This window comes from Eschrichtius robustus, chromosome 13 (assembly GCF_028021215.1).
Source record: "Eschrichtius robustus isolate mEscRob2 chromosome 13, mEscRob2.pri, whole genome shotgun sequence".
Classification (NCBI taxonomy): Eukaryota; Metazoa; Chordata; class Mammalia; order Artiodactyla; family Eschrichtiidae; genus Eschrichtius; species Eschrichtius robustus.
The window spans coordinates 101200833-101226878 of record NC_090836.1 but is presented as its reverse complement, the minus strand read 5'-3'; the positions used below and the strand labels follow the sequence as shown (position 1 = coordinate 101226878).

General features: G+C 48.2%; 1 protein-coding gene across 1 annotated transcript in view; it reads left to right on the top strand.

The window, feature by feature from the left end:
- Positions 1 to 26046, top strand: part of EFCAB6 (EF-hand calcium binding domain 6) — a 264209-nt gene that overhangs the window by 51612 nt on the left and 186551 nt on the right. The window contains exon 7 of the mRNA XM_068560155.1: positions 7356 to 7422. Within this exon, the coding sequence (XP_068416256.1) occupies positions 7356 to 7422 (67 nt within the window). The remainder of the gene's footprint in view (positions 1 to 7355; positions 7423 to 26046) is intronic.

Sequence of the window (26046 nt, the reverse complement as noted above, 5' to 3'; positions counted from 1 at the left end):
ACTATGGTAGGCTACCTCCATGAAAAACACTTCCACTGAAAACAACTAAAATGATGGATAAAAGGTAAAATATTGTAATACATTACAATATACTGAGCTGGCAAGAAGGTAATTCTCAGAGGCTAAACGTGCAGTAAAAATTGGAATCCAGAGAAGGGAGGTTTCTATAAAGCCAGTTTTTACCCTGAAGGTATTGGCCAAACCTTGGTGAATTTGTGTTTCAGTTTTGTTGGCTATTTGGAGTGAAGGGGACAAGAGTCAAAACCTGCAGGGTCTGCCCAAGGTGGAGAAGCCTAAGAGAAGACCAGTATAGGCACAGTTGGGACCCCTATACCCTCTTGTAAGGATAATCTACAAAATATAAACCTGCATCACAGAAGGGCACAAGGAAACCTACCAGTTTCAACACTGGCATTGGGTGAATAGGGGAAAAGTTGTAATCACAAGTCAATTCATGAAAATCTGTGTCTAAAATAATGCTACCTGTGTGGTCTGAAAAGTCTCAGGCTAGGAATTTACCTAAAACTGGTCCTGGACTGGGTGTGCCCTTCTGTGGAGGAATACATCTACAACATAGCCCTTTAAGAAAACCACAGATAAAGTGTCACACAAAAAAAACCTTGAAAACATATGAAGAGACAAAGAATGAGGACCACAAACAAATGGAAATCATATCCAGTGGAATCAGATCTCCAAACACTTGGGATATTGGAACTATCAGATACAGAATCTAAAAGTAGTGTTTTAATATCTTTAAAGAAATGAAAGAATGGATTCAATATATGAGTGCAAAACAAGAGGCAATTGAAGAAGTACAAAATGGAACTCTTGGTATTGAAAGATACAATCATTATAGAATAAAATTCAGTGGATGGGTGAAAACAGTGGATTCAGCACAGCTGAAAAGAGCATTAGTGGAGTGGAAAATAGATCTGAAGATATTATCCAGAATGCAGCACAGAAAGAGAGAGAGATACCAAACATGGAGAACAGGTATAAGAGACATGGGAGGTGGGAAGAGAAGGCCCAACAATACTTCTTACTGGATTTCCAGATATGTAAGAGAAAGAGTAGGACAGAGATTATATTTGAAAAGGTAATGGCTTAGAATCTCAAGCCAGATAAATAAAAAGGAATGCCTATCTAGACATATCACAGTAAAACAGCAGAACATCAACATCAAAGAGAAAATATTAAAGGCAGTGAGAAGAAAAAGGGAATTGACTTCAGAGGAGTGACAGTTAGACTGACACTGATGTCTCAGCAGGGACAATGAAAGGTATGAGATTGTGGGAAAATGTCTTCAATGCACTGAAGCTAAAATATTTGCCATCCTAGAATTTTATACTATGTTTGTAAGAATGAGGATGAGAACTTTTTCTGTGGGAGCCCCTGGGACCCTCTCCTCTTCTTGCCATGGTATCTGCTCATCCACTGGTATCAGAGTATTTGGAAAAGGAAGACACATCTGGCACCTTTGCCTATGGTGTTCAAGGTTACTTTTCACCTAGATCTTGTATACTCTCTTCACACTGACTTGTATGAAAATGAGGCAGCCTGTGCATTGAATTATCCGGTCATTAGACTTGGGCTAAATCTTAGGACATTGACAGATTTTCAGCTCAATTTCCCTGAATTGGTGGTGGGGGGGACTTATTATTGTGGTCACAGCACTTCCCTTCTGGAAATATGGTTCAAGAGGTCATATTTTGTATCAGCCGAAACTTGATGCCCTTGACAGCATACAGTGAACACAACACAGAAAAGGTATGCCGCCTGTTCTGTCCTGGCCATCTCAGCCTCACCAGAACTGTCTAATATGAGGAAGTTACTGAATGTCCTATGATGGTTGATTAAGTTGGAAGCAACATGAAGATTAAAGAGGATATTTTGCATCAGAAGACATTTAGAACCTGGAATGATATCAAGAAGTCTATGCCTCTGAGTGTATGAGAGCTGGTAAGGACAAAATGTGGAACTGCTCTTGCATCTGCCATGGATGACCTCACATCATCTGTAATAATGGCAGTATCATCAATAACCCTTCAGAAGCATCCAAGGAATTATTCTATTTAAAATGAGTAAATTGAACCTTTGAGATTTGCTACTGATGGACATGTCGAACATTTCTGCTTATGGACCAAAAGTGTTTCCCGCTTCAATAATCCGTGTGGCACTCAGCACAATGCTACCTCCCTGAAGAATAACTACAGCCTTCCACATACAAAGCAATCGAAACAGATCTTAGCAGAAGATTTTGAAAGCTTTCTGAGCACCATACAGAAAGATTCACGACGGAGTTCTGAAGAACTTACTGAAGAGCCTGAGAATTATGTTGAAGCAAAATTCATTCACAAATATGTGCAGGGTGTCAATGCATTGTTTATAAGGCAAAGCAACAAGAATCAAAGAATTTTTCCCTGTACTTACATCCAGTTTCTTTAATTCAGCATCAATATTTCCTTCATTCAAATATCAACCTTTAGCCATACGTGGCATATATTACAACTAGCTGTCACCTGTGAAAACTTATCGTTCACTACGGCTTAGACATGAGGTAGAACACAACCGACCTTCCTGTGTAATGTCACATTTCAGACATCAACGTGTAGGGCCAACTGAACTATGGAAGAGTGTGTAAAAGAAGAAAGAAACTGCATGGATCTTATTCTAATAAGTTAAACAATACACATAAAAAGGAGACTGTGGACTATGTCAGATTCAGACTGATGCCCTGTTTCCCTCCTCTCCCTGACTTATTAGCCATTTTGTGACCATGTACTTTGCCCTCAAGTCTCAAATCTGATAATTGAGTTTTTGCTCTCTTTTTCTATTCTAAAATCTTCCCTTGGGGGGCTTCCCTGGTGGCGCAGTGGTTGAGAATCTGCCTGCCAATGCAGGGGACACGGGTTCGAGCCCTGGTCCGGGAAGATCCCACATACCACGGAGCAACTGGGCCCGTGAGCCACAATTACTGAGCCTGCGCGTCTGGAGCCTGTGCTCTGCAACAAGAGAGGCCGCGACAGTGAGAGGCCCGCGCACCGCGATGAAGAGTGGCCCCCACTTGCCACAACTAGAGAAAGCCCTCACACGGAAATGAAGACCCAACACAGCCATAAATAAATAAAAAAATAAATAAATTTATAAAAAAAAAAAGAAAAAAAATCTTCCCTTGGTTACCTGATGACCGTAACCAGCTTTATTTGTCCAAGTTTCTGGGGCTTCATGTCCTCCCTCCCTCCTCCTACAAAGTTTCTAAGTAGATCTATTATTGCTCTGACAATGCTGAGAAAAGCATTCATTCACAGGACCATGTATTGCAACATTCCTTGGCCAGGCCAGGTACCACAAATTCAAGTGGATAAAGCAAACAACAGCGGTAGTACATCCGTCAACAGAGCAGATGTGAAGTTGACTCTAGGCAGGTAGCCTGGGTAGGTTGAGAAAAAAGGAGGAAAGAAGGCTTTTGGCCAAGAGAAGCAGGATTTGGAGGGGAAAAATTGTTTACTACAAAGAAACAAGCAGCTAAAGGAACTCCAGTAAAGGATCCGATTCAAACAAAAGAAAAGAAACCTTCTGCATAACATCTTGAATTTCTGTGCCTCTAAAGGTCAATTCAGTCTGGACGGCTTCTTTGAATTTCTGAAGATTAAAGACATGATAGAAGTCACTGAGGAACATTTTCAAAAATAAAGACGGAGGGTGAAATACAGACATTTCAGACAAAAACTGAGACAGTTTACCTCCTACAGATCTTGACTAAAGGAAATCATAAAAGATATGCTAAACGGCAGAAAGCAAGTGATCCTACGGTACCCGGTACCCACGAGGCCCTCTGGGATCTGGCTGGGCTCTCCGACAGGCGCTCTGCTGCTCTCCTCTTTCTCCACTGCGTCCCCTTCTTGTAGCTCCCATCTTAGGGCTTTTGACTGGTGGTCCCCCAGTGTCCGCAGTGCTTCTCCCCCAAATAAAGCTGTAGGTCACTCGGCTCACACCCATGAAGTTAACACACGAATGTGATTTTTCTCATTCTAGAACGTGAGCTCCACGAGGGCAGGCAACTTTATCAGTTTTATTTATGGACGTATCCCAAGCCCCTAGGACCATGTTTGGCACATAGTGGTTGCTTAATATATATTTGTTGAATAAGTGGATGGAAAAACAGCAATGACAACCAACAAATGACACGTACAGCCAGCAACCTGAATGACTCTCGCAGACATAATATCTAGTGAAGGAGGAAGAAACATACGAATGCTTCTGTTCATATGTGAAGTTCAAAACCAGGCGAACTGAATTGTATTGTTTAGGGATACATACCTAGGTGGTAAAATTATAACAAAATAAAAGTAAATGATATCTTAAGTGCTAGGAGGAGAGGAAATATTATGATTGGAGAAGGGCAAATGGGGGCCTCTTTGGTTTGGCTTTAATTCTTGATTTGAGTAATTGTTAAACAGGTGTTTGCCTTAATTGTAAGTAAACTATGCATATGTACTGTATGTACTTTTCTGCATAAAGGTTATATCTCATAATAGCAATTTAAAACTCAATGAATTTAATAAACGTATTAGACACAGCTAAAGAAATAAGTGAACTGGAAGATCGGTCAGAAAACATTAGCCAGAATGTAGCAGAGACATAAAAGATGTAATTGGAGCTCTGTAAAGAGAGTAGTGAGGGATGGGACAGGTAATAGCCAAAGAAACAATGGCTGAGGATTTTCCAGAACTGATGAAAAGTGCTATCCTGCAGATTCAAGAAGGCAAATCTCAAAAAGGATTTAAAACGGGTGGGGGCAGAACCCCAAAGACCAAGAGATCTTAAAGGCAGCCAAAGGACAACATTTACACAAAAGTGACTTCTGAGTTGTAACAATGGAAGCCAGGTGAAGAGTGGATTACAAACTACGATGTGTTGGAAGAAAATCACTGCCACCCTAGAATTGTGTATCTAAAGAAAATATCTTTCACTATTTTAAATATTGAAGTAAAGACATTCTCAAACAAAAATGGATTTGGCCCCCAACAGGCCCAGGAAGAGAAACTCTAAGGGTATACTTTAGGTAGAAGGAAAGTGATCCCAGGTGGAAGGTTTGAGATGGTGCAAGAAGGGATGCCGAGGGAAGATGGCTGAACACCTGACAAGTACAGGACACACTCATGACTGTAGGGAATACTGACGGCTTCTGGAATTTAAATAGGATAGAATTAGAACACATGATAGTAGTAATATGCAAATTGAGAGGAAGGACTGGAGTTAAATGTTCTGGAGTTGTTACATTGTCCAGTCGGAAGATGAAAGTTCTGATTAACTTGAGTCTTTGAAAATTATGCTGGTTGTAATTTCCAGAGCAGTTACTACAAGTTTAAAAATGGAGTGTATAACTCCCAAACTTATAGAGGCACAAAAATGGAATGATAAAAATGGTATCAACCCCAAAGAAGGCAAGAAGCAGCAGAATAGGCAGGACAAATAGAAATCCTGAATATATCGGTAATTATAATAGATATACCACTTGAAAGACAAAGATAACAAATAGTAAAATCCACTAAGAAAAAAACCTAAACATAGTTTTATAGAAAGGTTAAAAGTGAAAGGATTTAAAAAGACATACTCTTCAAATAAATACTAATCTAAAGAAAGCTGGCATCACTAAGTTAATATCAGACAGTAGACAGGGCTCCCCTGAGGCAGATACTGAGATGGAGTTTGGGATACACACTTCCCTGTGAAGGGAAGAGGACTGGAGCCAGACTGGGCAGAGGAGCTGCCATTGGGGCTGAGGAAGCCTTGACCAAATGCAGAGGAGGGAGGGAGGGGGCTGAGGTTGGGAGGGGCGGCCTCCTATGCCCCCTGGGGCAGTGGCACTTCTCCATTTCTTCAGCTGATGGTGGGCACACAGCTGTAAAAAGTCAGGTATGTCTGATTTTTATTCCTTAAATCTTAAACATATGTTACAAATAGTGTTTTGTATCTCTTCAATACATAATTAAAACCATATTAAATATATTACATTTAACACAGAATCATAAGGCTGGGTTCCTGGTTTCATCTTTAACTTGGGCTCGGCACTTAACCCCTCTGAGCCTGTTTCCTCGTATGTAAAGTGAAGTTAATTTCGGTTTAAAGCGCTCCGGTGGCTTCCCCTTCCCCAGTGTGAAGTCCAGACTCCTCATCACGGCCCCCGCACCATGGCGCTGGTGTCGGCCTCCATCTCTGGACTCACCCCATGTTCCTTGGCCCTGCTTGGTGGGCTCTGGTCCCCCTGGCCTCCGCAGTAGCAGCCCTGGGATGTGCCAGGCTCCTGCCACCTCTGGGCTTCAAGCTGCTGCGTGTTCCGTTTGCTTTGCCTGGAGAGCTTTTACTCCGAGAGGGTGGCTCCTGGCTTATTAGCTTGTGGGTCTCTATTCAAATGCCCCGTCGTCCACCCCATCCAGGAGAGTCGGCCCATCTCACCCCAGGGTCCAGTCTATCCCCACCTGCCTTTACTGTCTTCACAGCACTTGTTATTACTTCAGCTTACATTACTTATTTGATTGCTTATTTCCTGTCCGTCACTGTCACTAGCATTAAGCTTTTTCAAGACTGGGAACGGTGTCCTGCTTGGCACCACGCCCAGGCCTGCGTGTAGGAGGCACTGGATAAATGCTGTGACGTGGCCTCAGTTGTTCTTTATCCTCATGCTAGCCCTACGGTTAGTTCCAAAGAGAGGCTCTGAAGCGGTTTATAGATACACAGGTAATGCAAAATCAAAAATAGTTAATAATAGCGAGTGGAGACAGGGGGCTGGTATAGACGCACGTCCGTCCTAAGCCCTTTGCAGAGGGGCTCAGTGCGCACCGCGGGGCGAGCGGGAGACCGCAGGGGTCAGAGCACAGTGCCGCAGCCGAGGGTTAGGCGTGGCCCGTGAAGCCAGGCCACCTGGGTCTGAAGCCGGTGCCTCGGCTTCCCCATGGTGACCTCTGGCTCCCCCAGCCTCCTCTGGAAAGCGGGATGGCGGTGGCCGCTAGCCCATGGAGTGAGGCTCATGTGAGACGGGGCCTGGCCTCCGTGAGGGCTCTCTGCGTGAAGGCCGTAATCACTCCATTCCCACCCCACCCCAGGAGGAGTCAATGTCGTGTGTCATTTTACAGATGAGGGACCCGAGACACGGAGAAACTAAGTAACTGGCCCAAGTTCACGCTTCTGGCAGATGGTAGTGCGTAAGAAAGACCTTGCATCTAAAAATAACGTAATTTAGAAATTCTTATAATTTTGATCTCTGTGTGTCCTATGTAAACATTAATGTAGTTAAAACAACATTAATGTAGTTAAAACATTTTAACAAAAGATTTTTAATTGTTATCTTTAAGGGGAGGTGAGAATGAAATGAATTGCTGTCGGACATTAAAAGAACTCGAAGTCCAAGTAGGAGAAAAGGTAATAGAGAGCTTTCAAAGTTCTTCCCCCAATCCCCACCCTTCGTCAGAAGTAACTGCTATTTTTCTGGAAAAGGCAAAACTGTGGAAAATTTAAAAGTTTAGTAGTTGCTAGAGGTTGAAGGGCAGAGGGTGGAGAGAGAAGATGATTTAGGTGGAAAGCAGAAGATTTTTAAGGAAGTGAAAATACTCTGTTTGATACCATAATGATGGCTACGTGTCATTATACATTTGACCAAACTCATAGAATGTACACCAAGAGTGAACCTTAATGTAAACTAGGGACTATGGGAGATTACGATGCGTCAATGAAGGTTCATCAGTTGAACCAAATGTCCCACTCTGGTTGGGGATACTGATAATGGGGGACACCATGCATGTGTGGGGACAGGAGGTATATGGGAAATTGCTGTACATTTCCCCCAATCTTGATGTGAACCTTACACTGCTTTTAAAAACAAATTCTTAATAAAAAAACCCAAAATGCCAAAAAAAAAAAAGTAATTGCTAGAAGAGGGGGCTGATGCAGAATGAGCTGTGTCTTGTCGTCCGCGTTCTCATGCCTCACCCAACAGATCTCACATGAAAGCCTGTATTCACATGACTTCGCCTGCTCGGATGGCATCCTTTTTGATGAACGACACCAGCAGAAGTCCCGGAATATTAATTACTTTTGTATTAACTTTAGATCATTATTAGTAGGGCTGCCCTTTTGGTTTTTGTCTACGACTGAGGCAGGGTTTTCTTTAGAAAGAGAAAACTACTGCTTTTCAGCAGTAAATGCCAATCAAGAGCGGCGTGGTAAAAATAACCGGTGAAACTCAGAGCGATACATATTTAAGAATTGAGTAATTTAGCCACAAAAGCTATGACGTGTGTTTAGAAAGGAGCATATAGCTCTGTTCCTGTTTGCTGATTGTGGGTAGCTCTCACGGCACACAGCTAGGGAGGGAGGAGATGCTCACGGCCTTTGGGGGCTGGAATCGGACCCCTTTTTAAAATGCATTTGAGCCTGTCAGTTATACGAGCAGTTTGAGAATCATAGTTTAATTTACTTGATTCAATATGTTGGTTTGAAATGTGACAAATTTTCTTTCCTTTTTGAACTCTTCTGAGATTGTCAAACATTTCAAAATCAAAAATAGCCAGAAACCCACAAAATGTTTGTCTAAATTTCCCTGGCTTATGCCATTAACACCAGAAAATTCATCCTAGTGTGATAACTTTTTAGCATTATGTGCCCCTAAAAATCTACTTTCACTATAGTTTATATTAGTAGGAACCCTGCTGTAATGATTTGCTGCTTCTATTGTGGTTCATTTGTTATTCTGTAAGAAATATGAAATATTTGTAATTGATATGTAAGAGATATTATTTATGGTATATGTCTTTAATTTGTCTCTTCACAAACTTTGTTAATCATGAAATTATCCTAGGAAAGTCAGCTGTTTATGACGATCATGCTTTCAACATAGATGGGTCAGTAATGCAACGTTACAGTTAGGGGAGGGTAGGGACATAGGCCTAGCTTGTAAGTTACTGAAAGTGAGGCTTCGAAGAGGAAAGCTGAAGGGGAACTCCACCACTGGCCGCCCTTTCATCTCAGCCCTTTTTCATCCTGGCCTCCTTCCCATAGAAGCCCCCTCACTAAGAGTGAGTTTAAAGCAGCGTGGTTTAAACAGAAAGGTGACGGCGAGAGGCTGAGGAGTGGGTGATAGAGGTAATGCCTGACCACAGGGCAGCTCCGAGGCTTTCTCTGCCGTGCAGTCTGGCCAGCACAAGCTGCAGCCCCAACTCTACCTGCCACCCTGGCCCTGGGCAGGCAGGTGACGTGGACGGGCTCTGCCATTTACCAACCGGGTGGCCTTGGGCAAAGTTCTTGTCATTGGGCTTCTTCATCTGTCGGTGGGGATAAGAACACCCATCTCACAGTGCTGTTGTGTGGCTTAAAGGTATCCAGCATAAAGCACCTGGAACACTTAGGTGATGCCAGCTATCACCATTATGGTTATTACTACAGCTTCCTTTGAAGTATAGGTAGGAACTTAAATGAATGTCATCCCTTCCCACCGACCCCAAAGTAAACAGAACAAACCAAATCCACTCCTCAGCTGCTGGCTGTGTGCAGTAGCATGTTTCCAGCTACAACTCTGGTCCTGCAAACGGGCCACACTCAAACACTGGAGACAGAGAGGAACACCTAGCGATTAGTAAAAGAAGGCGGTCTTCAGACATACGTTGTCATTGCTGGGCGATCTACACAGTTTGGGAATGAAAGATGCTAATTCTTTTGTTTTAAATATAAGTCCACATAGCTTATTGGAGCCAAGAATGCATGCAAATGTCTCTCTGAATTTTGGGAGCCAGACTTTGCTGAATGTGTGTGTGGTCTAGCCTTCCTAAACCAACAAGTAGTTAGCAGTTGGCACCCCAAACTGCCCGAACCCCGGGGCTTGGGTTTCCTAATTGTTTTCTTCTGCAGTGAGCTTGGTCTGATGGCTGGTTCCTCAGCCTCGCCCTAATTCATGTGCACTTAGACCTTCCAGCACGTGTTCACATTCACGCTCCTTGTTCAGTCGAAACCTTGGGCTTCCTGAGTCTCGTTTTCTCCATCAGTTGAGGGGAAGGCAGACTGGGTGGTCTCCGGGGCCCATCTCCCCGTCCTTTGGTGATTGTGACCTGTGGCTTCACGTGAAGAGCCTGCTGTCTGCGTCCGTGGGGCCCCAGGTGGTCCTCAAGGTGTCGTCTTCAGGCTCCCGCTGGTCCCAGTTCCTGCTTTAATCTGCACTCGGGTTCCACCCCGTGGGCGCTCTGAGTCTGGCGCACAGCTCACTTGCCCTCGCCCTCTTGGCCCCGGCTTTTCCTTGTGTCACAGAGAGGACTGTGCTTCCCTTTGGCTCCTCTTCCGTGCCTTTTACGGGGCATCTCCTTGGCTGCCCTTGAGTTCTCTGGTCTTCAGGTTCCTTGCTCTCTTAATCTCCTGGGAGGCAGAGGGAGTTAGTGGGAAGGAGGCGCACCTGGCCTGAAGTCTCACCTCTGCGGCGGCCCATGGGCCATGGGCAGGTCTCCCACTGCTCTGAGTTTCCCCGTCTCTGAAGGCAAGACAACAGCACTTACCCGTCAGAATGATCACGAGAATGAATGAGAATAATGTAAGTGACGCCCTTGCATACAGCAGATGCTCAATAAATACTCGTCCCTTCCTCTACCCATCAGTGAGGCTGGTCCTCCCCGTCAGGCGCTCCTGAAACCCTTCCTGTGGTAGCTTTATCCACCACCAGGTGGTGCCCCGTCAGCCACCGAGGTGTCTGGTCGTCCTACCCGGTGACAAGCAGAGACCCCCAACTGAGCTGAGATAATAAGGAACTTCTCATCTTGTCTAAGAAGTCCGGAGGGAGGGCAGGTCAGGGTCTGCTCACTCATATCTCCTCCGGTCACCAGGAGGTGGCCAGCATTCCAGGCTCGACATGCAGATACTGCGATGTCGGATTTTTTCCAGCATGCTGTTTCTTCCACTATGACTCTTTATAAACACGGGAAACTTCTTCCTGTGACTCACAGGCCAGGATTTTGTCCCCACCCAAACCAGTCACTGGCGGTGGCATTGGCCGCTGCAAGCAGCCTGGACCAACTCTGGTCACTCCCTGGTGTGGTGGCTAGGCTCCCTCCGCTTAGGCACGGGGCCACCCAGGGGGTGGATATCTGAACCAAATGGAAAATGGAGGGTTTCGTTAGAAAGAGAAGGGGTTAGAGGTCAATGGATTTGGAGAAAGCGACCAACAGTGTCTGCTTCAGCCTCGCAGCAGAAGAACCCCCGGCTGGCTGGGCCTTAATCCTTCGGACACTGATGTAATTTTTTGGATTTTGCCAACTCTGATAATAACGAGAGTTAGCACGGATTGAGCACTTACTAGGAGCTGTTCTAAGTGCTTTACTGTGTTTACGTATTCAATTTAGGCAGGTGCCCTTGTTATCCCACCTTGATATGGAGGGAAAGTAGAACAGAGGCTGAGCAGTTGGGCCAAGTGTGCGCAGCTGGGGGCAGAGGAGCTGCAGTCCCCGCCTTGGCTGCTGGCTCCAGGGTCCTGGCTCTTAACCCGCAGGCCACCCTGCCTCTGGGAGGACCCTTTAGGAAAGGCAGCAACGCTTACTCTGCCTGCAGCAAGTGTGACTCTTTGTTATGCCTGGAGGTGGACCCAGCGCATCGCAGAGAAGCATCTAATGAGTGGAGGTTGTTTCCTAGCCACAGGGTCATCTCTTTGTCCGTGTAGCATCTACTTCAGATTTGGGCATTTCTTTCCTTTTCTGTCTCTGGCATCCTGCCCTCCCATGCTTCTTCCCAACTCCCCAGACGCTTATGCTCCTGCCTGCCCTGCAGGGCCCCAGCCCCGTCCTGAAGCCACAGCACCGCCCGAGGCCCAAGACTTAGGTTCTCCACATGCTTCAGGTGAGGAATCTGCCAGGAAAAAAGGACTTAAAGCAAAGCTTCCATGTGGTTCCAGGTTAACAAAGTTTGGGTCTTTTTACTCTGTTTTATCTTTTGTCAACTCCCCACATGAGGGTGAGGTGAAAGTAAAAGAAGAGGCTAACAAAGGAAGAGAATCTCATCTTGCCTCTTGAGGTGAGGGGATGCTCATTGTAAGCCATGTCCGGAGAATTGCCGAGACACAGGAAGCTATTCTGACATATCAGAACACAGCGTGTGTTTAGAAGTGTCATGACTAGTCTCCTCCCCCAACATGCAAAAAAAAAAAATTGTTTTAAATTGAAGACTAGAATTCAAGAATGTGCAATTCAGTTAAAGACATTAAAAAAAGGAAAATAAACAAACACACCCAAAGCCCCAGGCTGTTTGCTCTCATACCACATCACTGCCCCAATCAGGGCTGCTCTTTTAAGCCTGGGAGCTGTGATGTCAGAACATCTGGTCTACCCAGTCAGCCGTGACTAGTGTGTCTGTTGGACACCAAGTGACACAAGTCGTTATGGGATTACCCCGGTGCCTTGGAGTTGTGTAGATGCAGCCTTAGTCATTTCAGAAGCAATTAGTAAATAATTAGAGGTACTAAGCTGCTTGCTTGGTCGGTAATATCTTCACAAAAGTGAAGACACAAGTGATGGGTATATCCATTTTCTTAAATAGGTGAATTTTCTTAAAAAAGAAATTTAAAAAATTATTGCTTGAGGGATAAGAAACAGTTGTTAGGATCACAACCGTTTCATAAACATACCTTAACATTAGAACACCACATTAGCACAAACGAATGTATCAGAATGCAGTCTGTTTGCCTAATAAAAAGACCGTGTCAAACTCAAAATGAGGCCATTTACTAAAACATACAAGCTTTTGGTTAATTCGTAATATTCTCCTAATCCCACTTTTATCATCTCTCCTCTGGTGCACTTGGTATTAATTACCTATTATAGCAGGTATTTGAACACAACTTCTCTTTCGTCTGCAGAAAATATTAGCATATCGCAGAGCTGTTGGGACAGATTGTATCTGAGGCACTTCTTCCTCCTGCAGAAAAGCCTATCAATCATAACTGAGTATAGTGATTAATAATGTCACAGCTCTTATTCCTGTGTCTCTGTGCAGCTAAATGAAGAGTCGTGCTTACATTGGATCTAGAGAATTTCACATAACAAAATAATCAGCTGCCATTTTATAAAGAAATGATATTGAAAGTGCTTCTACCCCAGGACCTATTTTTGGTTGCTCTATTAGTAATTTACTGAAGGCTTCATCAGGAAACTAAAGAAAAGATTTTGTTATGTCAGAATTTATATTATTTCAGACTAAGTTTCTCTTAAAAAAAAAATCTTCTTGCATGTGGCAAGTCAATAGTACACACGAGATTGCAGGGTTGAGTGTTTAAGACAGTGCGGTGTCATGGGGACAGGTTGGTGGAGTGGGGGGACGGGACGGTGGAGTGAGGGGACGGGATGGTGGCGTGGGGGGACGGGACGGTGGCGTGGGGGGACGGGACGGTAGAGTGAGGGGACGGGACGGTGGAGTGGGGGGACGGGACGGTGGAGTGGGGGGGACGGGACGGTGGAGTGGGGGGGACGGGACGGTGGAGTGGGGGGACGGGACGGTGGAGTTGGGGGGACGGGACGGTGGAGTGAGGGGACGGGATGGTGGAGTGGGGGGACGGGATGGTGGAGTGGGGGAGGCTGGAACCTTTGGACTCCGCAGGCTGAGTGTGCATCTGAACTGAGACACTCACTATCTGAGTGACCCTGAGCAAACCAGTCTCTCTGGAAACTTTTTTCTCAGCTGTGTAATGGGGAAGCAATATTGCAAGATTTTTCCAATGTTGTTGAGATTATTTATGAGAATAAATATAAAATGAACTTACCATAGTGCAGGGCCCATAGAAGTTACTCAAAAAATTAGGAGTTCACATTTGGAGGAGATAAGACAAATGAGCTATTGTGTGGAAGGTTAAATGATAGTACGCGGTCATTCACGATTTAAAGCTGCGAAGAGGCCTGTGTGCCGATGGCGCCCATGTTTCTGTCTCCAGCTTCGGCCCCAGACTCACCACTGTCCACAGACCAAACCAGGGCTGCTGGTGGTCCTCCTTCCCACACCCCGGGAAGCCTTCCTCCCCGGACCTCCCTCCGTCTTAGTAAACGGTTCCACCGTTCAGTGGGTCATTCAAGCAGAAACAGGCTTAGCCTTGGTTCCCATCTTTCCCTTTCCGGCCCCTCTCCCCAGTCCAGTCCGCCGGCACATCCTGTCGGCTGCGCCCTGTGCCGTATCCTGAGCCCATCCACCTGTCTGCATCCCCGCTGCCGCTGGGTCTCCACCCTGTGCGCTGTCAGTGACCCCTGCACTGCTCTTCCTGTTCCCACTCTTGCCCCTTCCAGTCTCCGTTACACATGACATCAGAGCTATCTGTTCAAAACATGACTCAGATCTCATCAGACCCCGTTGGTTAAGACGCCCTGTGGCTTCTGGTCACCTGCTGAATAAACGTCGGACAAAAACCTGGCTTTTGGCACTCAGCATGAGAGGTCTGCCCCCTGGAAATTCCTTGGACTACACTATCTAAAATTCCTCAACACTTAGGACATCCTGAGGTTTTGTTTGTTGACTTGTTCATTACTAGGAAATATGTTCCCTGGGAGTGGGCACCTTCTCTGTCCTGCTCACTGTTGGAACTTTAGTGCCTTAAACAGATCCTATGTTTTCAAACAGAACATATTGAGCACCTAATATGAGTTCAATAAATATTTACAGGATGAGTAAATAAGGCTCTGCAGGAAAAGTTCACAGTAATTGGGGTAGCCAGGAAAAGCTTGACGAGAAAGGTGAGACTGGAGCTTGAGTTGGACCGTGGCTGGGCTGTCAGTGCGTGCTGAGGGCGGGGCAGAGGGTGGGACTTGGGACAGCTTTCAGGACTGCAGCCTGGCCGAAGGAGAGGACGCGGAGCTGAAGGCAGTGGAGACGTGGCCGGGGCGGGGACACCGGCTCTGTGACGCTTCTGTGGGGAGTTCTGTTTCTCAAGGCAAGATGGAACAGAGGACAGAGCCATTTTGAAACGCAGGCTGGAGAAGAAGGTGGAGGCATTAACCCTAAAGCGAGGGGCAAAGGGTGGTGCTGGTGGTGGCAGTTCATTGAAGGCTTCCGATAGGGGGTGCTGACACGAGACGGGGAATTTAGGAGACGGCGTCAGCAGAGTAATGGATGCGCCTGACGGGAGAGCAGCTGGAGGCAGGGGTACCCGTCCCCAGGCCCTGGAAGTAGTCAGCCCCTCACCAGCACCGTCAGCCTGCGTTTGCTGAGCGCCTCTGCTGCGTGAGGGGCGCCATGGAGTTCCTGGGAGGGGATTGGCTTGCCCCTCCTGGTGTGCAGCTCTGCTCTATGAGCGGTCAGGCGTCGGGGGTGACAGCGGCCTCAGTATTCTTGGCCTGTGGTGCCTGGGGAGGAGCTTCCATCCTATGAGTGTGGGCTAGGTTAGAAAGAAGGAGAGATGGGAGAGATTTCTCCTTGATTTGGCAGCCTTTTTAAAGCCCTAGGTATTTAGACTTGGGGCTTATTCTCATAGCTGTGTCAGAGGTTCAGTGAGTAGCTAGAATTTCTTATTAGACGACTTTAAGCTACTTGTGGCAGGTGGGCATTTTAAAAATGAAAATCAAATGTAGGCGGAGGTCTACGTGGCCTGTGGTGTACAGGACAGGAAGTTTCCCTTTTCACTGTGGCTGCAAGGAAACCCCAAATCAGACTTTTGGATTTTTGCTCTGTCATAGCAACTATGACTTTTAGGTTGCTGTAGCTCTTTTTTAGTCAGCTCCCTGTTTCTCTGTTTTCGTGGGTCTCCTTTAGATGTCTTTTTATGTGAGCTTATTCAATCTGTGGTAAAGGCAGCGTTTGCATCTGTTCAGTACTTCAATGCCTAGCCCTGGGCCTAGGGGCGCAGCACCGGAGCCGGGAATGGAAGTCAGCCCCTTTGTGAAAGGGGAGCAGTGCCAGCGCCGCTCCTTCCACACGTCGTCCCCAGATTGAAAGTTTGTGTTTACGAGGTTCTGAATGTAGTCTAATTTTTTCCTATCTGGTTTGGACCATCTCTACCAGCTGGTAAATAGGAAATGTTCACGGTAGGAAGCCAATACTCTGCAGAGTGTAAACAGATGGAATCGATATAAAGTGACAAGTTAGACTGTGCTGTTGAGAAAACAGAGCCAAAACCAAGAACATAACAGTCAGGATACTTACTCCGTTCCAGTTCATTTAGTCCTGAATAGCGCTTCGTATCTGCACAGCTGTGTTGTTCTTTTTTTCCCCCTTTCTTTCTTCTGGGTTGATAATGACAATTTCAAAGAAAAACTTTAATTAAAGATTTTATACGAAATAACCAAAAGTAGAATAATAAGGAAAATGAGCATTGATGTGTTTATTGTAAGAGAAATCCTTTTTCTTGGCTTCAATTTTTAAAATGTACTCCTTAAATTTAAAATGAGTTTAGTCCTGGTGACAGAAAGGTGCCAGACTGACAGCAGTGGCCGCCGAACCCTGCGTTTTGCTGCGGAGCCAAGACAGAGGGGCGGCCAGAGGCCCCCTCCCCTGCGTCTCAGTCCGCAGGCAGGCGGGTGGGCTGCCGTCCCCGACCCCCTGCTGCTAGAAACCAGGTGAGGAAGGTGGCTCCAGGTGAGGAGGGAACAGAAAACTGTTGATCAGGAGCCAATTTGGATAGCCTGGTGCAGGTTGCCCTCTGGCCCGAGGAAGGTTTGCCTTCCCCCCGGAGGGGCCCCACCAGAGCCAGGCCTGGAGAGGGGGAATTCTGGGCTCCAGGGAGGAAACCTTAGGCCTTTTCTCACCTCAAGTCTGGGTGGTCATATTTATTTGGGTTCATAGCTTTCCTTCCTGGAGCTCCCAGTGCTATAAAAAGAATTTTAAACAAAGAACTCTAGAGTAAGAATCACATCCACTGTTGGCAATTTATTGAACCATCTGAACTCAGTGGGGTACAAATATGAAACAGTTTGATTCTTTGCTTCTTAAGCAGACGCGGGCGCATCTGCCTTCCTCGTCCCCGAAGGCTGTCTTAGCAGATCCCATGGCTCTCTGGTCACGTTCAGGTAGAACAAGCCCGGCGTAGACTAGTCCAGTTGTAAACCCAGAGCTCAGATGCAGCTCAGCTGGCCGCTCCTCCCTCCTTCCAGCTCCACAGGCCCCGGGGGGAGGGAGTGGGCCAGGGGGGGCTGCCGGCTCGTCGGCGACTCTCTCCCTCCTTCTGCTTCCTTCCTCCCCGGTTCGTGGGATCCGTGATGAGGGCTGAGGAAGGGGAGCTGGCCTCCTTCTCCCTTCGCTGGTGTCCTCTGTGGGGAGCAGGTAAAGGCTGCTCTCGGGGGGCACATGGGGAGTTACTAGGACAGTGCTTTGGGGGCCTCCAAACTCTGTGGTTTTCTGGTGAGGAGCAGCTCTGGCTAATCCCCCTGCACCTCCTCAGCCCTCCTGCCGGTGGTCCACCTCGCCTTCTCAAGCTGTGTGTTGTCCCCTCACTTGAGGAGCAGCCCTGGGAGCAGGACAGCTCAAGCCTTCTACCTTTCTTTTTCTTTTAAAAAAATTTTTTAATACAAATTTTAAAGGTTACTTTCCATTTACAGTTATTACAAAATATTGGTTATTTTCCTGTGTTGTACAATACGTCCTTGAGCCTCTCTTACACCCAATAGTTTGTACCTCCCACTTCCCTACCCCTGTGTTACCTCTCCCCTCTCCCCACTGGTAACCACTAGTTTGTTCTCTATATTTGTGAGTCTGCTTCTTTTTTGCTATATTCACTAGTGTGTTGTATTTTTTAGATTCCACATGTAAGTGATATCGTACAGTATTTGTCTTTCTCTATTTGACTTATTTCACTTAGCATAATGCCCTCCAAATCCATCCATGTTGCTGCAGATGGCAAAATTTCATTCTTTTTAATGGCTGAGAAGTATTCCATTGTATATATTGTATATACCATACCTTCTTTAGCCACTCATCTGTTGATGGATACTTAGGTTCCTTCCATATCTTGGCAATTATAAATAATGCTGCTATGAACATTGGGGTGCATGTATCTTTTCAAATTAGTGTTTTTGGTTTTTTGGGTTATATACCAAGGAATGGAGTTACTGCGTCATATGGTAGTTCTATTTTTTTTTCTTTTTTTTGAGAAACCTCCATACTGTTTTCCATAGTGCACCAATTTACATTCCCACCAACAATAGGAGAGTTCACTTTTCTCCACATCCTCACCAACATTTTTTATTTGTGTTCTTTTTGATGTTAGCCATTCTGACAGGTGTGAGGTGAGTTCTCATTGTGGGTTTGATTTGCATTTCCCTGCTGATTAGCGATGTTGAGCATCTTTTTATGTGCCTGTTGGCCATCTGCATTTCCTCTTTGGAAAAATGCCTACTCAATTCTTCTGCCCATTTTCTAATCGGGTTGTTTGTTTTTTTGATGTTGAGTTGTATGCGCTGTTTATGTATGTTGGATATTAATCCCTTATCAGTCATATCATTTGCAAATATTTTCTTCCATTCAGTAGGTTGTCTTTTTTTGTTGTTGATGGTTTCCTTTGCTGTGCAAAAGCTTTAAGTTTAATCAGGTCCCAGTTGTTTATTTTTGCTTTTATTTCCTTTGCTTTAGGAGATGGATCCAAAAAATATTGCTGCAATTTATGTCAATGAATGTTCTGCCTATGATTTCCTCAAGGAGTTTTATAGCATCCAGTCTTACATTTAGGTCTTTAATCTATTTTGAGTTTATTTTTGTATATGGTGTTAGAGAATGTTCTAATTTCATTCTTTTAAATGTAACTGTCCAGTTTTCCCAGCACCACTTGTTGAAGAGACAGTCTTTTCTCTACTGTATATTCTTGCCTCTTTTGTCATAGATTACCATAAGTGTGTGGGTTTATTTCAGGGCTCTCTCTCCTGTTCCATTGATCTATGAGTCTGTTTTTGTGTCAGTACCGTACTGTTTTGATTACTGTAGCTTTGTAGTATAGTCTGAAGTCAGGGAGCATGATTCCTCCAGTTCTGTTCTTCTTTCTCAAGACTGTTTGAGGGTCATTTGTGTTTCCACACAAATTTTAAAATTATTCTAGTTCTGTGAAAAATGCCATTGGTATTTTGATAGGGATTGCATTGAATCTGTAGATTGCCTTGGGTAGTATGGTCATTTTAACAATGTTGCTTCTTCCAATCCAAGAACATGGTATATCTTTCCATCTGTTTGTGTCATCTTCAATTTCTTTCATCAGTGTCTTATAGTTTTTGGAGTACAGGTCTTTTGCCTCCTGAGATAGGTTTATTGCTAGGTGTTTTATTCTTTTTGATGTGATGGTAAGTGGAATTGTTTCCTTAATTTCTCTTTCTGATACTTCATTGTTAGCCTTCTGCCTTTCTTGTTCCCCACTTAACTCATGGAAAATTCACATGTCCTGTCCATGCCAACAATAGGCATGTAGACCACTCTAATCTTCCCCTCCTGCTCTGCTACCTCTGTTCAATTCTCAGTTTCTTCCCCCAGGAAGGTGTAGAGCAGATCACTGTGTCCACAGAAATGACATGCCTATCTGCCGTTCTGCAGGCACCAGTCCTGTCTATACAAGGATTTCATTGGCTCACCAAAGCTTCTTCCCCATGAATGCTGCAATCACCCATCCACCCATCTGTTCATCTGTTCATCCATCTATCACTTATCCACGCATGCATGCCTCCATCTATCCCTCCATCTGTCCATCCATCTATTATCCATCCATCTATTATCCATCCATCCATCCTTCTGTCTGTCCATTTGTCCATCCATCATCCGTCTGTCTATCCATCCACCCATCCATCCATCCATCCATCCATCCATCATCCATACATTCATCCACTTAACACTTATTCGTTGATCCAGGCCCTGTTCTTGGCCCTGGACTCCTGTCCACTCAAGACTTTCTGAAGGAGGTAGAGGAGCTGGCTGGTGTGGGGGGATTAGTGCTGGTTCTGCCAGTTACTATTCTCCAGCACGTGTGTGTGGTTATATGGTTATTTATATCTCTGTCCTCAGCCTTTGGTCCTGGTCAGCAATTCCTAACAGACCACCATCTATTGAGTACGTTCCCTGTGAGGTACCTGCACACATGAGCTCATTTCTTTTTTTTTTTAATGAATTTTGATGAAATTCCACTATATCTACCCATTTTTCTTTCTTTCTTTCTTTCTTTCTTATAAATTTATTTATATTTTAATTTTGGCTGCGTTGGGTCTTTGTTGCTGTGTGCAGGCTTTCTCTAGTTCTGGCGAGCAGGGGCTTCTCTTTGTTGCGGTGCGCGGGCTTCTCATTGCGGTGGCTTCTCTTGTTGTGGAGCACGGGCTCTAGGCGTACAGGCTTCAGTAGTTGTGGCACGCGGGCTCAGTAGTTGTGGCTCGCGGGCTCTAGAGCACAGGCTCGGTAGTTGTGGCGCACGGGCTTTGTTGCTCTGTGACATGTGGAATCTTCCCAGACCAAGGACTGAACCCGTGTCCCCTGCATTGGCAGGCAGATTCTTAACCACTGTGCCGCCAGGGAAGTCCACGTGAGCTCATTTTATCTGCACACGCTGATGCAGTGCCCTTCTTCATTCCCATTTCACAGATGAGGAAACTGAAGTTTGGAAGAGTCAGGTCACTGTTCCAAGGTTACCCAAACGATGGCAGCCCGGGGTACTTTGTGTAGTTTTCTGTATCTGGAGGAGGTTTCTGTTCCCTACTCCCTCCCTGGCTTTACTCTTCAGGACAGATATTCTCTGCTCCATGTAGTAACGCTTGTGAGTCTGCCCTCCATGAATTCATCTAAATCTTTTGGGGAAAGTTTTAATTTAATTTTCCTCCTATCACTTCCTTTTCAGTAATCACTTCCTCCTTTTGTACTCCTGTGTGAAATGGGGCTTTTTTTCCTTTTCTTGAAATGTTAGGTGAATGAGTCCTCGTTTATGTAGCCATACTTCAGAACTTTAAGGCTTTCTATCCTGCTTTTTCCTAGCCCTGCTGTCCAGATGGAAGAAGCGAGCCTTTTTAGTGCATCTTCACTGTGGTTCGCTTCCCAAGATTGCTTGGTTCTGAATCATCCCCAGGGCTCAGTCATCTCCCCAGATGGGGGCTCTGAGGACAAGAGGAGGGTCAGATGCTGCCCTTCTCGCAGGGTCTGTGGTGCTGCAGGGGGAGCCTGGGGGCCGTGGGGGCTTGGGCTGCAACAGGGAGCTGGGGGGTCTAGCAGGGGGCCGGGCGGCACGGCACACTCCTAAGCCTGGCGCAGGGCTCAGAGCATGGGTGGGGGGAAGCGTCTCTTGGCTGGGCCCCAGGCTGCCCAGGATGGAGCAGGGACTGAGTCTGGGGCAGGTGGCTGGGAAGAGAAGACTTGAGGGCAGGTCTTCAGAGGGCCTCAGGCCATTTCCTGGCTCCTGAGCCTTAAAGTCATAATTAGCTATTGTTTTGGTTTTCTTTTTAAATCCTCATTGCTTCTGTGTTTGTGCACCTGAAGCTGCCTGACACCTACCACCCACTCAGATGTTTGAGGTTACATGGGAGGAGTGGAACAGGGGTTGTGAACTTTTTCTGTGAAGATGGTAAATATTTGTATTTTGGCCGGCCAGTCTGCTCAGTCTGACTACTCAGCTCTGCCCCTGTAGGGGAAGCAGCCCGAGGCAGCTCATTTACATAAATGAACGGGGCGCGGCTGGGCGCCAATAAAATTTACTTTTGGATCCTGAAATTTGAAACTCAGATAACTTTCACGCGTCACAAAATATCCTTCTTTTGATTTTTTTCAACCGTTTAAAAATGTAAAAACCATTCTTAGCTTGCAGGCATATAAAAACAGGCAGCAGGCAGGAGTGTACATCACCTGGAACGCAGAAAGGGAGCTCGGCCAACAGAGGCTCTGGAGCCGGGCCAGGAGAGCACCTTGCTCAAGCTGGTCTCTGGGCCCTCACAGGGCAAGGCCACGGTTTCCTTTCTGAGAAGCTGGATTTGGAAGGAGGCCCCTTTCCTCCCGTGAGCTGTGCAGCATTTCTCCCCTCTCCGTGGATTTGGCCCTCTCTGAGCCCTCCTCCCGAGAAGCAGTGGGGAAGTGAAGGGGGATGGAGCTCCTGGAGAGCAGAGGCCAGGCAGGGAGTAGGGAGGTTCCCTCCTGCAGGCGAGGAGCTGGGTGCCACTTTCAGGCAGGAATTCACCAAGATGTCAAGATGGAGGTCGGGGGCCAGTGTCGGGATGGAAGTGCAGTCAGAAGAGCAGGAGAGCCGGCGCCAGCTCCTGCCCCGCCGGCGCCAGCTCCTGCCTCGGAGCGGAGGACGGGCAGGCGTTCGGGCAGCAGCACGGCTGTAAACTCACTGTGCAAATGTTTATGAGCATCCACTCTGTGCAGGGACTGTTCTAAGCCTAAGGATATGGCAGCAAATGAAACCAGGTCCCCTCCCGCGGCATTTACATTTCAATGGAAGAAGAAAGGCAATAAACAGAGACAGAAATATGAAATGTGCCGGTGTGGGTGAACGCGAAGGAGAAAAGGGACGAGGGTGCGTTTTTGTGCAGGTCATCGGGAAGGCCTCTCGGGGCAGGTGACACATGACCGAGACCTGAATGAGGGCCTCGAGGGAGCCGTCCAGCGGAGGGAGCCAGACGTGCAGAAGCCTTGATGGCTGAGCGCGCCTGGTGTGTGTGAGAACGCGCAGGGAGGCCTGTGTAGCTGGAGCAGGAAGGGGCAGGGGACTTGGCGGGTGAGGTCAGGAGGTGGTGGGGGTCAGATCGTCCAGGGCTCTGGGCGCGGCGAAGAGACCCCCGAGGGCTTGTGAAGCGAGGTAGCTCAGTGTGGCTGGAGCCCAGGGCCTTGGGGGGTGAGAGCTGGGGCTGGGGTGGAAGGAGCAGAGGCTCAGAGCCGGTGGCTCTCAGTGCACACGTGTCCCAGTTGGACGCAAATGGCAGACGTCTAGCTGGCCCAGAGAGGAGCCGGATGCTGCCCACACCACCCCGATTTCTCTCTCTGCCGCTTCCTCTCCCACCTCTTCTCCCTTTCCAAGGGAGAGGGAAGCGGGGCGAGGCAGGGGCAGGTCCTTTTACTCCTTTGTGTTTTTCTTCTTTCCCGTCACGTCACGTCACCGGGTGGGACAAGTCTTCACACCACGGCCCTAACTCTGGTGCCTCTGATAAGCCTCACCATCTGCAGCTCCATCTAGATCTTGCCAAACTTCAGTCTGACAAATGATAAGAAACTTGGAGACATACCTCTGGTGGGTGTGAGTTCTGTGCCAGATTTGCTGCTTCCCTGCTTTCCACGCTGGGTCCATCTGGGTTACTTTGGGTTTTAAAAAAGCGCATCGCCTCATGTGCTCCCAGAAGAGGTGAATCAGGGTTTGGCAGCAGACAAGGTGCCGAGGGTTTTTTTTGGCCACGGGCACAGGCGCTCTCTGTGGCTGGGCCCTGTGCTTTTAGACAAAGTGGTGGAGCGGAGGGCGGACATACACGAGCGGTTTCGCTCCAGCTGATGCTCTCCCAGCTCTTCCTTGCTCGGTCTTCCTGGTTTTGAATATTAAGCTTGTTTCAGCCAACGCTCTCTAGTCGGTAGAAGCGGGAGATGTGTATACAGTTCAGCACAGGGCCTTGCAAACATCCGATTCACGTTTGTTCAATTATCATATTATTGTAATCTTTATTACATTGAATGTAATCATTGTTACGTTCAGGATTGGCCCCAAGGAGGTGTGTGTTTGTCGACATATAACAAGGCGTCCTCAGAGCGTGGCTTCTTTCCAGGCAGGTGAAAAGAAGATGGATTCATTCATTCATTCACTCAAGCACATGCTTGCTGAGCACGTACTCTCTGCCAGAGGCTGTCCTAGACCCCAGCGTGAGGCAGTGAACAGAGCCCCGCTCTCAGGGAGCGCACTTTCCAGAGGGAAGAGACAGGCAGTAAAGACGAGCATTAAATTCGTCGGTGAGAAGCACCCTGCAGAAGATGAGTGCTGGGGGTGGGGTCAGGAAAGCCCTTTTGGATCAGATGACATCTGGGCCAAGACCTGCGGGATGTGAGGGCAGAGCCAGTGGGTGTCTGGGGAAGAAGTTTCCAGACAGAAGGAACAGCAAATGCAAGGGCCTTGAGGCAGGAGGTGCCTGGTTGGCACTCACGAGCAGCAGAGGGACCGTTGCGTGGCCCGAAGGCAATGAGCCAGCGGGCAGCGGGGGGATGAGGCGGGAGAGCCGCCAGGAGCCGGTCTGCGGGGCTCTGGCCTTTGACCCGGAGGGGACGAGAGCGGCTGGAGGGCGTGCTCAGCCTTAGCTACACAGAACCCTGGCTGCTGCTGGGGCCTCAGCTGTGGGGTCGGGCCTGGACACTGGGGGCCCAAATGGGAGGCCGTCGCACCAGCCCAGCCAGTAGGGTGTGAGGCGGAGAGACTGGGCCGGTTCTGGAAACGTGCTGAAGGGAGGGCCGCTGGGCTCTCGGGCTAGCCCGGACGGGGGATGTGAGCGAAGAATGTGGCGGGAAGGCCCGGCCACGGTGGGACGGGGCGAGGCTGGGCGTCTGCTGGCCTCTAGAGCTGGCCGTCCTGACGGGGCTCCGAGGAGGAGCCGGGGCTGGAGACAGACACTGAGAGGCATCAGCTGCTCGTTAAGGCCACAGGCCTGGGCCGCCCGGGAGAGAGGGAGAGTGCTTAGACCAGCCAGGAGACCCAAGGCCCAAGTCCGCAGGGGCCCAGAGCTCAGAGGCCAGGAGATGAGGAGGGACCGGCAGGGACCAGGCCAAGCCCGAGCCAGAAAGCCAAGGAGAACCCGGGCCGGGAGCATGGAAGCCGGGGGGAAGGCGTACGTCCAGGAAGAAGGGGCGGTGAGCTGGGAGGAGGGCTGCTGCGGAGACAGCAAGATGGGCGCCCAGGAGCCGCCGGGCCTGGCAAGGTCGCCCTGACAAGGTCACAGTTTCTGTGCAGTGGTGTGGACGGAACTGATCGGGTGTGTGGGGGGACAGGCTGGAGACCGGACGCACAGACAGCTTTCGAGGGGGGATTTCTGCAAAAGGGAAGGAGTGGCTGGGGGCGAGGCGAGGCGAGGCGAGGAGGGAGGGCTCACCTCTAAGATGGTTCGTCCCCGTGGACACGAGCTCAGAGCCGGGGACGGCGGGGCACAAGCTGTTCCTCACGGGCATGAGAGCAGCGGCGGCCCGGAGCGGGACCGGAGGCCGGAGGCCGGGTGCGGAGGCACACAGGCTGGGTGTGTTGGGGAGCACGGGCCTTGCCTTCCAGTTGCTTCTGGTTTCTCTGCAAGTGAGGAGGAAGGTTATCAGCGGAGAGGAAGGAGGCGGGGTGGGAAGGGAGGCGGAGAGCGGAGAAGGTGGGAAAGGTGCCCAGTGGCGGGTGAGCGGGCCTGCTGGCGGGGCTGGTGGTCCTGAGCGAGGGGACCCAGGTGAGTGCTCGATGGCCCGTCCTCTCCGGCCGCGTCAGGCGCTTGGAAGAGGCGGTGAGTTGGATCTGACCAGGGTTAGAGTCTAGCCAAGACCGGGGAGGCAGGAGGAGGGAAGTGGCGGTCAAGCACACGGGCACTGGGTCACTGTAAAGATGGGCCGTGGGGAGGCGTGAGAAGGAGAGGGAGCAGCAGGCGGGGTCCCGGAGGGGAGAAGGGTGTTGGGGTTCGGGCTGAAAGATGGGGGGCGTTGGACGTGGGACTTTGTTTTGGAGAGCGGCAGTTACTGCTGACGAGGCATGAGTGTGAGCAGGCAGGTGACCTCTGGACGGGAGGACAGGAGCGGAGTCAGAGGTCGGCTCACGTCCCCGGGGGGCCGGGGGCACGGAGGCAGGAGGGCCCCAGATGACCCAGCTGGGAGGAGCTGGGGCAGAGGCCATCCTCCCGCCAGCTCAGTGGTTCCTCCTGCGTGATCCCTAAGACGGCCACCCCGGGAGCGGGCTGGCAGGAGGCGCCTTCAGGTCAGAGACAGTCTAGGGACGCGTCAGAGAAGGCGTTGAGGAAACTGGGAATAAGCCTGTTCATCTTAGAGTCTCCCCTAAACTCCTTCCTTAAGGTGCACTAATTTCCCTCCGAGTCTGGGCTGGACTTGGATGTGATCTAGTACACAGGATGCAGAGTCAGACCTCCCAGGATCTGGCCATACCAGACG